The sequence below is a fragment of the Lonchura striata genome, chromosome 34 (assembly GCF_046129695.1).
Source record: "Lonchura striata isolate bLonStr1 chromosome 34, bLonStr1.mat, whole genome shotgun sequence".
In the NCBI taxonomy this organism is placed as follows: Eukaryota; Metazoa; Chordata; class Aves; order Passeriformes; family Estrildidae; genus Lonchura; species Lonchura striata.
In genome coordinates, this window is record NC_134636.1 from 2,019,940 (window position 1) to 2,035,521 (window position 15,582).

At 55.9% G+C, this 15,582-nt stretch overlaps 1 protein-coding gene across 1 annotated transcript; it reads left to right on the plus strand.

Moving 5' to 3' along the window:
- Window positions 1–275: 275 nt before the first annotated feature.
- LOC110481232 (tenascin-X-like) lies at window positions 276–14,363 on the plus strand. The gene is given in 19 exon segments (XM_077789464.1): window positions 276–318; window positions 385–729; window positions 1,063–1,402; window positions 1,659–1,674; window positions 1,767–2,013; window positions 2,900–3,250; window positions 4,122–4,496; window positions 5,271–5,642; window positions 6,365–6,757; window positions 6,861–7,217; window positions 7,866–8,237; window positions 8,859–9,230; window positions 10,636–10,760; window positions 11,038–11,170; window positions 11,945–12,096; window positions 12,524–12,620; window positions 13,074–13,235; window positions 13,481–13,677; window positions 14,163–14,363. Coding segments are annotated over 19 exon segments (4,530 nt in total). The 3' UTR covers window positions 14,244–14,363.
- Window positions 14,364–15,582: the final 1,219 nt, after the last annotated feature.

Here is a 15,582-nt window from a genome sequence, read left to right on the forward strand (position 1 = left end):
ATCAAGTATCATGAATCCATCTATCCTTCCTTGATTCCCTCTGTCTCTATCCATCAAGGATGGATAGAATGATGGATGAATGGAAGATTGACCATGGGAAATGGGAGCAGGAGACATAAAGGCTTGGATAGATGTGCTAAGAAAGAGACAGAGAGATTGATGTGGAACTGTCTAGGGGGTTGTGTTGTGTGTTGGTTGTGTGATGGGAAGAATGGACGGACGGACGGACAGAAGGACAGACGGACGGACAGAAGGACAGATGGATGGATGGTCCAATGGATGGACACATGGATGAATGGCTGGATTGGCTATTTGGTGGTGGGATGGACATTTGGAGTGACACAAGGTTTTTTCATGCCCTTTACCATCTCCTTTCCATTGCAGCCAGCGAAGAACCCTTGCCCTCAGAGGAGCCCCAACAGGAGAAGCCCAAAACTGAGTCCCCCAAATCTGAGGCACTCCCAGCACGAGCGGTGCTGGGGGAGCTGAGTGTCTCCAGTGTCAGACCCAACTCTGTGCAGCTGCAGTGGAGTGTCCCTGAGGGCTCCTTTGATTCCTTCACACTGCAGTACCGGGATGTCCAGGGCCAGCCCCAGGCCCTGCCCATCGATGGCGGGTCCCGCTCCGTGACGGTGCCGGGGCTGTCCCCTTCCCAGCGGTACCGCTTCCACCTCTATGGGCTGCGGGGCAAGAAGAAGATCGACCATGTCTCCACTGAGACCATGACAGGTAAGCAGGGAAGAAAGGATGGTTGGATGTATGGATGAAGAATAATGGATATATGGAGGGATTGAGGGATGGAGGGCTGGAGGAGTGGATGATTTGGGGATGGAATGGAGTGGTGGCAGAGTGGAGCAGTAGAGGGATGGATGGATGGATGGATGGATGGATGGATGGATGGATGGATGGATGGATGGATAGATGTTCCAGTGGATGAACACATGGATGGATGGGTGAATTGGTTACTTGGTGGTGGGATGAACATTTGGAGTGACACAAGGTTTTTTCATGCCCTTTACCATCTCCTTTCCATTGCAGCCAGCCAAGAACCCTTGCCCTCAGAGGAGCCCCAACAGGAGAAGCCCAAAACTGAGTCCCCTGAATCTGAGGCACTCCCAGCACGAGCGGTGCTGGGGGAGCTGAGTGTCTCCAGTGTCAGACCCAACTCTGTGCAGCTGCAGTGGAGTGTCCCTGAGGGCTCCTTTGACTCCTTCTTGCTGCAGTACCGGGATGCCCAGGGCCAGCCCCAGGCCCTGCCCATTGATGGCGGGTCTCACTCAGTGACAGTACCAGGGTTGTCCCCTTCTCAACGGTACCGCTTCCACCTCTATGGGCTGCGGGGCAGGAAGAAGATCAACCATGTTTCCACCGAAGTCATCACAGGTAATGGGGAAGGTCAGGAGTAGGACGTCTGGGTGGATGTATGGATGAAGAATTCTAGATATATTGTGGGATGGGGGAATGGAGGGATGGAGGAATGGTTGATGTGAGGATGGCATGCATTGGTGGCAGAGTGGAGCAATAGAGGGATGGATGGATGGATGGATGGATGGATGGATGGATGGATGGATGGATGGATGGATGGGTTTGGTGGTGTGTTGGATGCTTGGAGGGACAGAGACATTCCTATGCCCATCATCATCCCCTCTGCATCGCAGCTGCAGGAGAGCCAGGGTATCTGCCCCTATCCTCAGAGACGCCCTGACCTGAAGAGCCCCCAGCTGTGGCTTCCTCACCTGAGGCACCTCTTGTGCGGGTGCTTTTAGGAGTGCTGTGTCTCCATTTTCACCCCCAGCTCTGTGGAGCTGTCATGGATTGTCTCTGAGGACATCTTTGACTCCTTTATGCTATAATACTAGGATGCCCAAGGACAGCCCCAGCCCATGCTGGTCAATAGCAAGTCCCACTCAGTTACAGTGCTGGGGCTGTCCCCATCTCATCTGTACTGTTTCCACGTGTACGAGCTTCATGGAGGCAGAAGGATTGACCATGCTTCCACCAATGTCATAAGAGGTGACAGGGAATCTTAGAGGGGAGGAGAGTTGGAGAGATGTTTGTAAAGGTGGAGAGACTGACATGAAGATGGATGGAGAGAATGGATGATGTATGCATTTGTGTAGTATTGGGTGGAATCATGAGAAGGATGGACAGATGAACTTGAGGATCATTGGATGCTTGAAGAAGAACTGGATGATGATGGGATGAATAGAGGGTTGGGTGGATGGATGAATGGTGACTGAACAGCCATTGATGAATAGGCATGTGGCTGAAGAAGTCTGGATGGATGGACTGTGAGATTCCATTATGAACACTGGGTTTAGAGAGATGGATGCATGGATGCATGGATGGATACAAGGATGATGGGGGTTGTTGGTCAATAGGCAGGCAGGAAGTATCAATCATTAAGTGGATGTTTTCTGGGACTTGTGACTGCTTGATGGTGGATGGTGATGTGGAGGAGAAGGAGCAATGGGTGGAATTGGGCAGGGAAACTAGAGACAGCTTGGAGATGGAGAGATGGCTGGGACCATGGGAGGGTGGTGTGATGGAGGGATGGATGGATGGATGGATGGATGGATGGATGGATGGATGGATGGATGGATGGATTGATGGTGAATACTGGATGAATCAAGATGATGGATTATGTTGATTATGGCAATGATGAAAATGGTGGATGATGGCAGATGCTACTCTGTGAGTTCATGGAACTCAGTGATTCATTGAATGGGGCTGGGGTCAATGGGTGCTCAGTGATGGGTGAGAGGAGGGAATAGTGAGACGGACTGGGAGGAAATGGTGCATGATGGATAATGGATAGTTGGGTGGATGATGGATGAACATATGGATCGACATACCAATGCCTACACCCATCATTGTCCCCTCTCTGTTGTTGCTGTAGCTGACCCAGAGGATCTGTCCCCACCCTCAATGGACCCCATAAATGAGGCCTCCACAACTGAGGCCCCCACAACTGAGGCCCCCTTGGAACACACAGTGCTGGGAGAGCTGAAGGTCTCCAGTATCACACCTGACTCTGTGGGGCTGCAGTGGAGTGTCCCAGAGGGCCGCTTTGACTCCTTCATGCTGCAGTACCGGGATGCCCAGGGCCAGCCCCAGATCCTGCCCATCGATGGCGGGTCACACTTGGTGACTGTGCCAGGACTGTCCCCATCCCACCGGTACCGCTTCCACCTCTATGGGATGCAGAAAGGGAAAAGGATTGACCATGTTTCCATCGACGTCATCACAGGTGAGCAGGAAAGTCAGAGGAAAGATGGGATGAAAGATAGATGGAAGGCTCGAGAGGTAGTGACATCAAGGGATGGGTGAATCAAGGGTTTCCATTCCCATACCAATCCCACATCAAGCACTTTTTTAGTCTGGCATTATCCAGTCAACCATCAACCCTTTTGAACAACACCTGCCATCATCCATCATTATTATCGTCATCCATCATCATGATTCATCATCATCATCATCAGTTATCAACAATGCATGACCATCAGTAATATCCATTATCACTATCCATCATCGTCATCATCATCATCATCATCTTCATCCTCATCATCATCATCTCATCATCATCATGATTTTCTATCCATGAAGAATGAAAAACTGAATCGTTTTAGAGATTCTGGTCTGGATGTTGGGTGGGTTCCTATCCAAACTGAAGGGAGTAAGTGGATGGGTTGATGGATGGTTGGAAAGGTGGGATGGATGGAAGGATGGAAGGATGGAAGGATGGAAGGATGGAAGGATGGAAGGATGGATGGATGGATGGAAGGATGGATGGATGGATGGATGGATGGATGGATGGATGGATGGATGGGTGGATGGAGGGTTCATGTCCAGATATGTGTTTTGATGGACAGAAGATTGTCCATGGGAAATGGAGGCTGGGAGGGGTGAAGGCAATGGGGGAATGTGGAGGGAAAGAAACAGAGACATGAATGTGGTGTTGGGTGGGGAGTTGGGTTGGGTGTTGGACGAGTGGTGGGATGGACAGATGATGGATGGACGGCTGTGATGGACAATGGGTGGGAGGACAGTTGAGTAGATGATGGATGGACATGTATATGAACACATGGACAGCCACACCCACCACTGTCTCCTCTACACAGCAGCCACAGACAAGCAAGAGGAGCCACCCTCCACATCACAGGAGCCCCAGACTGAAGCTCTGCTAACTGAGGACAACCAGCCTGAGCACCCCCAAACTGAGGTCCCCCCAGTGCGGGCAGTGCTGGGAGACCTGAAAGTCTCCAGCATCACCCCCAGCTCTGTGCAGCTGCAGTGGAGTGTTCCTGAGGGCTCCTTTGACTCCTTCATGCTGCAGTACCGGGATGCCCAGGGCCAGCCCCAGGCCCTGCCTATTGATGGTGGGTCCCGATCGGTGACAGTGCCGGGCCTGTCCCCTTCCCAGTGGTACCGCTTCCACCTCTATGGGCTGCAGGGCAGGAAAAGGACCAACCGTGTCTCCACCGACATTGTCACAGGTGAGGGGGAAGATGAGAAAGTGAAAGGGTTGGAGAGGTGGCTGTATGGATGGAGAGATGGAGAGATCAAAGGATCCTATCCCAATGCCATCCCTACATGCCATTCGGTACCCACTGACACCAGCATCATCCAATCAACCATTGACCCTTCCTCTGGCCTATTAGCCAATACTCATCATCATCATTATTTAATTGGATAGATCCACTATGTGTCCATCCCCAGTCACTGATCGCTCCATTCCTAGGCGGCTCCACTTCTCCCCAGTTTCCCAGCTTGGTAGCGCAGGATGTGTAGGAATGTTAGCATAGTAGAGGGGTGGATGAATAGGTAAATCATTATGTTGATGCTTGTCATGATGGATGGATGATGATGATGATGATGGGTGATGGAAGATGGATGAACAATGGATGGCGCACGGACAATGGCATGGCAATTGATGGACAGTGGATGGTGGAGGATGGATGGATGGATGGATGGATGGATGGATGGATGGATGGATGGATAATGATGATGATGGGTGTTGGGGTTAGGGTTAGGGTTTCACAGATCCAATCAACAGTTTGATTATTGAATGATCCAATGGAAGAAGAAGCTACATAATCAGTCATAGGAAAAGCCACATTGAAACCCATGTGGTTGAATTGAGGGATGGTGGATGACGGATACTGGAATGAATGGTCCAGGAGAATAAAATGTGGATGGATGATGGAGTGATAGATGGTTCAGTGAACTTGTTGATTCTCACGGCTGTCATCATTCCCTCTCCATCACAGATGCAGCAGTGCCAGAGCAGCTGCCCCTACCTTCACAGGAGCCCCAGCCTGAAGACCACAACCCTGAGCAGCCCCAAACTGAGCAGCCCCAAACTGAGGCTAACCAGGGACAGGTGGTGCTGGGGAAGTTGAGGGTCTCCAGTGTCACACCCAACTCTGTGCAGCTGCAGTGGAGCGTCCCCGAGGGCTCCTTCGACTCCTTCACGCTGCAGTACCGGGATGCCCAGGGCCAGCCCCAGGCCCTGGCTGTTGATGGAGGGTCCCGATCAGTGACAGTGCCGGGGCTGTCCCCATCCCGCCGGTACCGCTTCCACCTCTATGGGCTGCGGGACAAAAGAAGGATTGACCGTGTCTCCACCGATGTTGTCACAGGTGAGGAGGAAGGTCAGAGGATGGAAGGAATGGGGAGATAGAAGTAGGGATTGAGAGATTAATGGAAAGATGGAGAAAAAGGTGAATTATGGATGGATCCTTGGAGGGTTGGATTGATTCATGAGTAGAAGGATAGACATGAATATCATTGGATGCCTGCAGAAATGGATAGTGAAAGGGTAAATGGAGGGCTGGGTACATGGGTGACAGATGACGAGGATTGTTTGTCTGGAGGCAGGCGGGATTTAGTATCAATCATTAAGCGGATGTTTTCTGGGACTTGTGACTGCTTGATGGTGGATGGTGATGTGGAGGGGAAGGAGCAATGGGTGGAATTGGGCAGGGAAACTAGAGACAGCTTGGAGATGGAGAGATGGCTGGACCATGAGAAGGTGGTGTGATGGATGGATGGATGGATGGATGGATGGATGGATGGTGAATACTGGACGAATCAAGATGATGGATGATGTTGATTATGGCAATGATGAAGATGGTGGATGATGGCAGATGCTACTCTGTGAGTTCATGGAACTCAGTGATTCATTGAATGGGGCTGGGGTCAATGGGTGCTCAGTGATGGGTGAGAGGAGGGAATAGTGAGACGGACTGGGAGGAAATGGTGCATGATGGATAATGGATAGTTGGGTGGATGATGGATGAACATATGGATCGACATACCAATGCCTACACCCATCATTGTCCCCTCTCTGTTGTTGCTGTAGCTGACCCAGAGGATCTGTCCCCACCCTCAATGGACCCCATAAATGAGGCCTCCACAACTGAGGATCATGAAACTGTACATCCCCAAACTGAGGCCCCTCCATCTGCGGCCCCCTCGGCATGGGCAGTGTTGGAAGAACTGAAGGTCTCCAGTGTCACATCCAACTCTGTGCAGCTGCAGTGGAGCGTCCCCAAGGGCTCCTTTGACTCCTTCATGCTGCAGTACCGGGATGCCCAGGGCCAGCCCCAGGCCCTGCCCATCGATGGCAGGTTGCGCTTGGTGATGGTGCCAGGGCTGTCCCCATCTCACCAGTACCGCTTCCACCTCTATGGGCTGCAGGGTGGGAGGAAGACTAACCATGTCTCTACTGATGTCATCACAGCTGATGGGGAAGGTCAGAGGATTGAGAGTGGGTGGATGGATGGATGGATGGATGGATGGATGGATGGATGGATGTTTGGATGCCCATGTTTATCATCATCCTATCTCCATTGCAGCTGCAGCTGTGTCGGAGGAGCTGCCCCTGCCCTCAGAGGAGCCCCAAGATGAGCAACACGAAACTAAGGCCCCCTCATCTGCAACAACCCCAATGCGAGCAGTGCTGAAGGAGCTGAGAGTCTCCAGTGTCAGCCCTGACTCTGTGCAGCTGCAGTGGAGTGTCCCTGAGGCGCCCTTTGACTCCTTCCTGCTGCAGTACCGGGATGCCCAGGGCCAGCCCCAGGCCCTGCCCATTGATGGAGACTCCCGCTCAGTGACGGTGCCGGGGCTGTCTCCGTCCAGCCGGTACCGCTTCCACCTCTATGGGCTGCGGGGCAGGAAGAGGGTCTACCATACCTCCACTGAAGCTGTTACAGGTGAGGGGGATGGTCAGAGAACCAGATGGAACACAGTATGAATGGATTGAGAGACCATGGCCATCTCATCTCTACCTGCCATCTATTCCCCACAGACCCCAGAACAAGCCAATCAATCATCAACCCTTCTACCAACATATTGACCACCACCTGCCATCATCCACCATCATTGTCATCATCCTCTTTATCTATCATCCATCATCATCATTTTTATCATCATCTTACCATTATGATCCATCCGTGATGGTTGAAGAACTGAATGGTTGAATGGATTCTGGACTGGATTGTGCATGGATTTCTTCCCAGGGTGATGGAAGAAGGTGAAGAGGTGGATGAGTGGTTGGATGGAATTGGGAAGTAGAGGTGGATGGTGCATTCTTGGTGGGTGGTTGGATGTCCTGAAGGATGGAGGATTGTCCATGGGAAATGGGGGGTGGAAGAGGTGAAAGCTTGAGTGGATAGAAAGAGTCAGAAAGATGTTTGAGGGATTGGTTAGGGCATTGGGTTAAATGCTGGGTGAGATGGATGGAGACACAGATTGATGAGTAGATGGATGGATGGATGATGAATGATGGTTCATTTTGTGGATGATGAATGCACATTTGGATGGACATGTGGATATCCATCACCATCCCCTCTTCATTACAGCTGCAGACAACTTCGATGAGCAACCTGTGCCTTCAGAAAACCTCCAACCTGAGGATCCCCAATCTAAAGATCCCCCAGTTGAGTCCCCCTCAACTGACAACCACTTGGCAAAGGCAGTGTTGGGAGAGCTGAGAGCCTCCAGTGTTACACCCAGCTCTGTACAGCTGCAGTGGAGTGTCCCCAAGGGCTCCTTTGACTCCTTCACGTTGCAGTACCGGGATGCCCAGGGCCAGCCCCAGGCCCTGCCCATCGATGGAGACTCCCGCTCAGTGATGGTGCCGGGGCTGTCCCCATCCCGCCGGTACCGCTTCCACCTCTATGGGCTGCGGGGAGGGAAAAGGATTGACCGTGCCTCTACCGACATCGTCACAGGTGTGGGGGAAGTCTGAGGGGTGAGGGTGGGGGAATGAAGGGATGAAGGATGATGGATGGAGAGAGAGATGGAGAGATCAGGTGATGGAGGAATATGTTGGTGAATGAAGGGTACAGAGAGGTACAGGAGTGAGTAGATGGAGAATGGATCAATTGATAGATGAAGGGCTCCTGAATTGGTTGGTTGGTTGATCAGTGGATGGATGGATGGATGGATGGATGGATGGATGGATGGATGGATGGATGACTGGCTGAGCCCATGGCTGGTTTGTGCCCTGGGTGAAGGAGGGGGTAAGTGGAGGGGGGAAGGGATAGATGGAGGAATGGATTCAAGGACTGACTGAAGTTACAAAGATGGATGATGGATGGATGTTAGATTGATGATGGATAATGGACAGATAAAAGTGGATGATGCATGATGAGTGTTGTGGCAATTTATTGGTGGTTTGATATATCAGGTTAGTAGTTGGGTGACTGGATAATCCAATGGAGGAAGAGGTTAAAGAACCAGTTGATGTCAAAGATGCATGGAAGAAACATAACTGGATGGACAGATGGATGGATGGACATTTGGTAGACACATGGATTCTCACACACATCATCTTCCTGTCTCCACTGCAGCCACAGCCAAGACAGAGGAGCTGCCCCTGCCCTCAGAGGACCCCCAACCTGAGGATCCCAAAGGAAAAGATCCCCAAGTTGAGACCACCCCATCTGCAGCCCCCCTGGCACGGGCAGAGCTGGGGGAGCTGAAGGTCTCCAGTGTCAGACCCAACTCTGTGCAGCTGCAGTGGAGTGTCCCTGAGGGCTCTTTTGAGTCCTTCACACTGCAATACCGGGATGCCCAGGGCCAGCCCCAGGCCCTGCCCATCGATGGCGGGTCCCGATCAGTGACAGTGCCGGGCCTGTCCCCTTCCCAGCGGTACCGCTTCCACCTCTATGGGCTGCAGGGTGGGAAAAGGATTGACCATGTCTCCACTGAGGCCATCACTGGTAAGGGGCTGCAGGGACTCCCCCAGAGCCCCTCAGGGAATGGAGCTGGAGTAGGGACAGGGCAGGGAGTGGGGCCCGGGGGGAGCAGAAGGAATTGGGGAATGGGGCTGTACTGGGGGAGCCAGAGAAATTAAGGGGATGAGGGAGCTCGGGGGGCACTGAGGACTGGGGAATTCAGGGAAAGTGGGAACTGGAGGCAACCAGGGATTGGAGGAGACTGGAGATTAGGAGGAGTGCAACATCTGGAGGAACTCTGATCAGCTGGGGACTGAGAAACTGGGGACAGCTAGGGGGACTGGCTAGAAATGGGGCCTGGGGCATTTGGGGGCCTGGGTGAAACTGTGGAACTGGGCAATGGGGGGAACTGGGGTGAACTGGGGCTGGGATGGAGCTGAGAACTGGCTAGGACTGGGGGAAATGGCACAGGGGAGAATTTGGGGGGTACTGGGTAGCTGTGGGGATCTGTGAACTGGGAGGGACTGGGGACTTGGGGAACTGGAGGAATATGGGGGATTAGTTATTGGGGTGACTGGGTCCCACTGATAGCTCAGTGGGGACCAGGGAGAACAGTGGGGAACTGGGACTAGAGGGGTATTTTGGGAGCAGCTGGGGCTGACTAGAGGGGGATTTTGGGAGCAAATGGGGCTGACTAAAGGGGGATTTTGGGAGCAAATGGGGCTGAGGATACTTGGGAGAACTGGGGGAAACTGGGAGCTGGGGGTAGCCAGAGGACTGCAGGGAACTGGAGATTAGGGGCAATGTAGCACTGGGAGCAACTGGCAGGAGAACTGAGGACTGGGGGATCTGGAGGAACTCAAACAACTTGGGACAACCGTGAGGTGTGAGGAACTGGGGAAAACGGGAGACTGGGGTGAACTGGGGGCAACTGGGGACTCAGAGGCCTAGGCACAAGTGAGAGAGGATTATGAGGCACTGGGGGAACTGGGTCTGGGAGGAACTGGAGGGAACTGGGGACTGAAGGGACTGGGGGAAACAGGTCTGAGGGAGACTGAGGGGAACTGGGAATGGGGGTGACTGGAGAATGAGAGGAAACTGGGTCCAGGAGGGGATTGGGGCCTGGCAAGTACTGGGGGAAACTGGGCACTGGGAAGAACTTAGGTGACATGGGGGGACTGGGAGGTACTGAAGGAACAGGTCTGGCAGGCACTGGGGGGAAACTGGGGCCTGAGGGTGACTGGAGGAGGACTGATCTCAGGAGTCTGGGAAAAATGAGGGGGAACTGGAGCATCTCCATTGGGCACAGTGTGTGGGCAGGGCTGTTTGGGGTACCAGCAGATGGGGGGGGGGGGGGTTAGGGTGGAAGCAGTGGTTTTTGGGGTAACAGTGTGAGATTCCAGGGTGTCAGCTGGGCTGTCTAAGGTGACAGCATTGTGTTCTTCCCCAGGCACCCCAGGGACCCTCTGGGTAGGCTCTGTGTGGCCCCGCAGTGCATGGCTGCACTGGAACCCCCTGCAAGTCCCCCCTGATGGCTATGAGCTGGAGTATGGCCCCCCCGCCGGACCCCAGCAGGTAACAGCCCCCCAAAGGATGCTAAAAACCCTGGAACACCCAGGGTGTCCCTCCAGTATCTCCTTGGGGGACACCAATAACCTGCTGGATACCTTCAGGTATCCTAGTAACACCCCTGGGGACCCCAGTAACACCTCAGAGCATCCCATTACCCTCCTCTGGTAATGGCACCCCAATACACCTCCGGGAGACCCTAATAATGCCTTTGGGCATGCCAATACCTCCCCGGGGACTCCACTATCCCCCTGGGATAACCCAGTACCCCTTGTGCCCCCAGACCCTATGGCTGCCTCCCGAGGCTACGTCGCAGCAGCTGTGGGGACTAGAGCCGGCAGGACACTATGGGGTGCGCTTGTGGGGCCGAGGGGGAGACCCCCAAACAGCCCCCCTCGAAGCCACCTTTGACACTCGTGAGTGGGGAGAGCTAAGGGGTGTGGAGGGGTCATTAGGGTGTGCACCTGGACCCCCAGGTCCTTTTGTGGGGGGTGGGGTTATTGGTGGGGGAAGCTATGTCCCTTGGAGGGAGGGCTGGAACTTTGTGGGGGCATCTGAACTCCCGAGTGCTTTTGCGGGGGGTGGGTGGGTCCATGGGAGGGGGACACCCAAGAGAGAGGTTGGGTTATGGTGGGGGGGCACCCAAACACCTGAGTCCTTTTGGAAGGGGGTTATTTGGGGGGGTGGGAGTGTACACAACCAGACACTTGGGTTTTCTGGGTGTCGGTGTCCTGGAGTGAGGGGGGTCCCAGGTATCTGTGTCCTTTTTGGGGGGTTACCTGGGAGGGTGCCCGAGTCCTTTGGGGGAGGAGGTTGGGTTTATGGGCAAGGGTGGGTCCTTGAGAGAGGCACCTGGTTGCCTGGGTCCATTTTGTGGGGTGGGTCCTGGGGAAAGGGGTGTCGTTTGGGGGGGCTAGGACACGGACAGCTGGGTCACTGGAGAGGGGAAAAAACATTGTGGGGACACCTGTACCCCTGGGTCCTTTGTAGGGGATGAATACCGGGGGTGCCGGCTGGGTCCTGGTGGGGGGCGGTTATTGGGTGGGGAACACCCGACCCCCTGGGTCCCTGGATAGGGGTGGGACACTTGTTGAGTCAGAGATTCTGTGACCTTTTGGGGAGTGGGGAACCAGCACCCTGAGTCCCCAGAAGCCCCTGGGGTGTCTGAGGGGACCTCCATTCCCCCCCAGCTCCCCTCCCACACCCGCACCCCCGGGACTGCGCCGAGGAGCAGCAGAACGGGCCGGGCCCCTCGCGGGAGACCCTCATCTTCCTCCGGGGGGACCCGGCCCGGCCCCTCAGGGTCTTCTGTGACATGGAGACGGACGGCGGCGGCTGGCTGGTGGGACTGGGAGCACTGGGGGCACTGGGGGGGGGGGGGGGAGCTTCTACAGGGAGGAGGCTATATGGAGTTCTGGGGGGGGAAAGAGGGGCTTTGGGGGAAATGGGGGGTCCTACAGGAGAAGCAGGGGTTGTTGGGGGGCACTGGGGGGGAAATGAGGGGCTTTGGGGGGAATAGGGGGTCCTGCAGGAGAAGCAGGGGGTGTTGGGGGGCACTGGGTGGGAAAAGAGGGGCTTTGGGGGCAATAAGGGGTCCTGCAGAAGCAGGGGGTGTTGGGGGGCATTGGGGAGGTGGAGGGGAGATCTGAAGGCACTGGAAGGGGAACTGGGGGTACTGGGAGGGGCTGGGGGCCTTCTACAGGGTTTATGGGAGGGAAATAGGGGTACAGGGAATTTTGGGGTGCCCCCGACTCCCCCCCGCCCCGCAGGTGTTCCAGCGCCGCCAGGACGGGAGCACCGACTTTTGGCGGGGGTGGGAGTCGTACGCCCGCGGCTTCGGCAACATCAGCGGCGAATTCTGGCTCGGTGAGCGGGGCACTGGGGGCTGGGGGGATGCCGGGGCTCAGGGGACGCATAAAAATTTGAGGGGATATGGTGTCAACAGAGGCACTCCGGGGGTTTGGGGACAGGGAGAACTTTGAGGAGAGCCAGCTGCTGGGGCGGCAGCAGGGAGTACTCGGTGGGGTCCCAGAACTTGGGGGTTCCCCACGGGGCCGAGGGGGGGACTTGAAGGATCCAGGGGAGGTCCAGGCAATTGGGAGGCAGGTTTTGGGGTGCAGGGAAAGAGGCACTGACTAAGGAGTCCAGGGGGTTTGCCCAAAGGTCGGAGGGGCTTGGGGGGTCCACAGACATTCAGGTCTGGTTTGGGGGTCACAGGGAAGGACTTGGGCGGGGAGGGGTCTCCAGAAGGAAGGGGGGGACAGGGGAACTGGCGGGGCCTGCAGGATTTCTGGGGTGCCGGACAATTTTGGGGCGCAGGCAACGAGGCGCTGCACGAGCTGACAAGCGCGACCCCCACGGAGCTGCGCATTGACCTGCGGACTGCCCGCGACTCCGCCTTCGCGCTCTACCGCGACTTCGCTGTCGGCAGCGCCGAGGAGCGATACCGGCTCCGAGTGGGAGCGTTCAGCGGCACCGCCGGTGCGCCCAGCGGGGCTCGGGGGTTCCCGGGGGCGTTGGGGAATTCTGTGGGTCCTGGTGGGATTTTGGATCCCTGGGGGTTTTGGGGCCCGCTGGCTGGCAGGGGTCTGTGGAGTCCCTGGAGGATTTGGAGGTCCCTGGTGGGTTTTGGGGTGGGGTTTTTGGGGTGTTTTGGGACCCCGGGGGGTATTGGGGTTTCTGGTGGGTTTGGGGGTCTCTGGAGGCGCTGACAGCGGCCCCCGCAGGGGACGCCCTCTCCTACCACTCGGGCAGCCCCTTCTCGACACGGGACCGGGACTCCCGAGACCCTCGGGACCGCCGGGACCCCTCGGGGCGGCCCCGGCCCCCACCCTGCGCCGTGGCCTACGGGGGAGCCTGGTGGTACCGCAACTGCCACTACGCCAACCTGAACGGGCGCTACGGGACCCCCCGAGACCACCAGGTACCAGGGCTATGAGGGAATTTGGGAGGTCTGAGGAGGCTTTGCAAGGGGCTGCTGGGCGTTTTTAGGGGGCTATAGGAGGCTTGGGGGGCTATGGGAGTGAACAGGGAAGTCTAGGGGGCCTTTAGGTGGGCTACAGGACTATGGGGGGATTGGGGGTATATGAGGGAACCTGTGGCAGGGGGGTCTGTGGGGGTTCTGTGGTGGTTTCTAAGGATCCATAGGGGTCTGTGGGAGTCTGTAGGGTTTCATAGGGCTCTATGGAAAACGGTCTATGTGATTCTATAGGGCCTGTGGGGATCTGTATGATTTCTGGGGGTCTGTCTATGGAGATCTGTGAGGATCCATGAGTGGCAACAGGAATCTATGAAGGTCTATAGGGATCCATAGGGTCTGCAGGGGTCTCTATGGTCTGTAGGGGTCTATGAGGACTTACGGGAGGGTCTCTAGAAGTTTGCAAGGGTTCTGACACCCCTTCCCTGCAGGGCATCCACTGGTTCCCCTGGAAAGGCTTCAACGTCTCCATCCCCTTCACCGAGATGAAGCTGCGGCCGCAGCACGGCTGAGGGGGGCCCCCTGAGTGCTGGGGCTAGGGGGATCCCAGAGCCCCCGGGGGGTCCCAAATGGGACCTGGGGAGGCTCAAAGGTGAAACTTTTATTGGGGGGGTAATAAAAGCTGATGGTGACTCCCGTGTCCTGTGGTCAACCAGGAACTGGGGGGGGAGAGAGCACAGTCAGACTGAGGTCAAGGTCATTCCAGTCAAGGTCATCCCCTTGGTGAGTAGGGCATCTCCAAATGGTCCCTGCAGTTCTGCTGGACCTGATCCCCACACTGGCCCTGGAGATGCTGAGATGTCCCAGCCTGGGCAACATGAACATGTGGACAGGGATGGGATAGGATGGGATGAACCATCCAGTGAAGCCAAAACAGAGGGAACAGGGTCAGGGAAAAAAATTCCTTGGAACACCCTGGGTGTCCTTCTGAGACTCAGAGATGGATCTGGGTCATGGTCATGTCATGGTCACATCATGGTTGTCTTCTGGTCATGGTCATGTCATGGTCATCTCATTGTCACAGGCATCTCATGGTTGTGTCGCAGTCATCTTGTCTCACAATGACCCGACGGTCATCTCGATTTCATGGCCACGGTCATCTCAAGGTCACTCTGCTCCTGCCCTGGAGTGGGAATTCAATCCCTGACCTCGGTGTGAGGGTCCAGCCCCTGATCCGGGGTGGAGGTTCTGTCCCTGCACAGCCACTTTCTGTGCCTGGGTCATGGATCCCTTCCAGCACCTCAGGATTTCTGGGGTCCTTTATCCCACGATAAAGAGACGTGCCCTCAACTCTTGTGGCATTCCATGAGCAGCTAAATCTCACTGGTGTGCACGGCCTGGGGTCCGACCATAAGTGCTCCAGAGGCAGGGATGGGATCTGCACAGAAAGCTGCTGGAATAGGTCACAGGCAGCCACAGCTGCATCTGTGCCCAACCCTTGTGGGGACCCCATGTCCTGGAGGATTCCCTGCTCCAGGAGGGATCCTGAACTGGGCTCCAGCCTGAGGGGCAAATCCTCCTCAGGGCCAGCGCTGGGGCCAGGGGCTCTGTGGGAGCCGTGTCCCAGTGCCAGCCCAGTCTGGAGCCACAGCCCTGCTGGGGCAGAGCCCCTGGGAGCCGATGTGTGGGACAGCTCAGCAGAGTGGGACTGGGGTGATCCAGCAGGACACAGAGGTCCTGGGTGGGATGGGGGGGCCGGGCAGGGGATCTTCCCCCAGGGCCTGGAGCAGTTTGGGGCAGTAGTGCCAGGAATGGGCTGGAGCTGGACACTGCGGCCACCCCAGCCCTGCCCCAACCCAGCCCTGGTGTCCCTGTGCCACCATTCCAGACACTGCGGCCACCCCGGCCCTG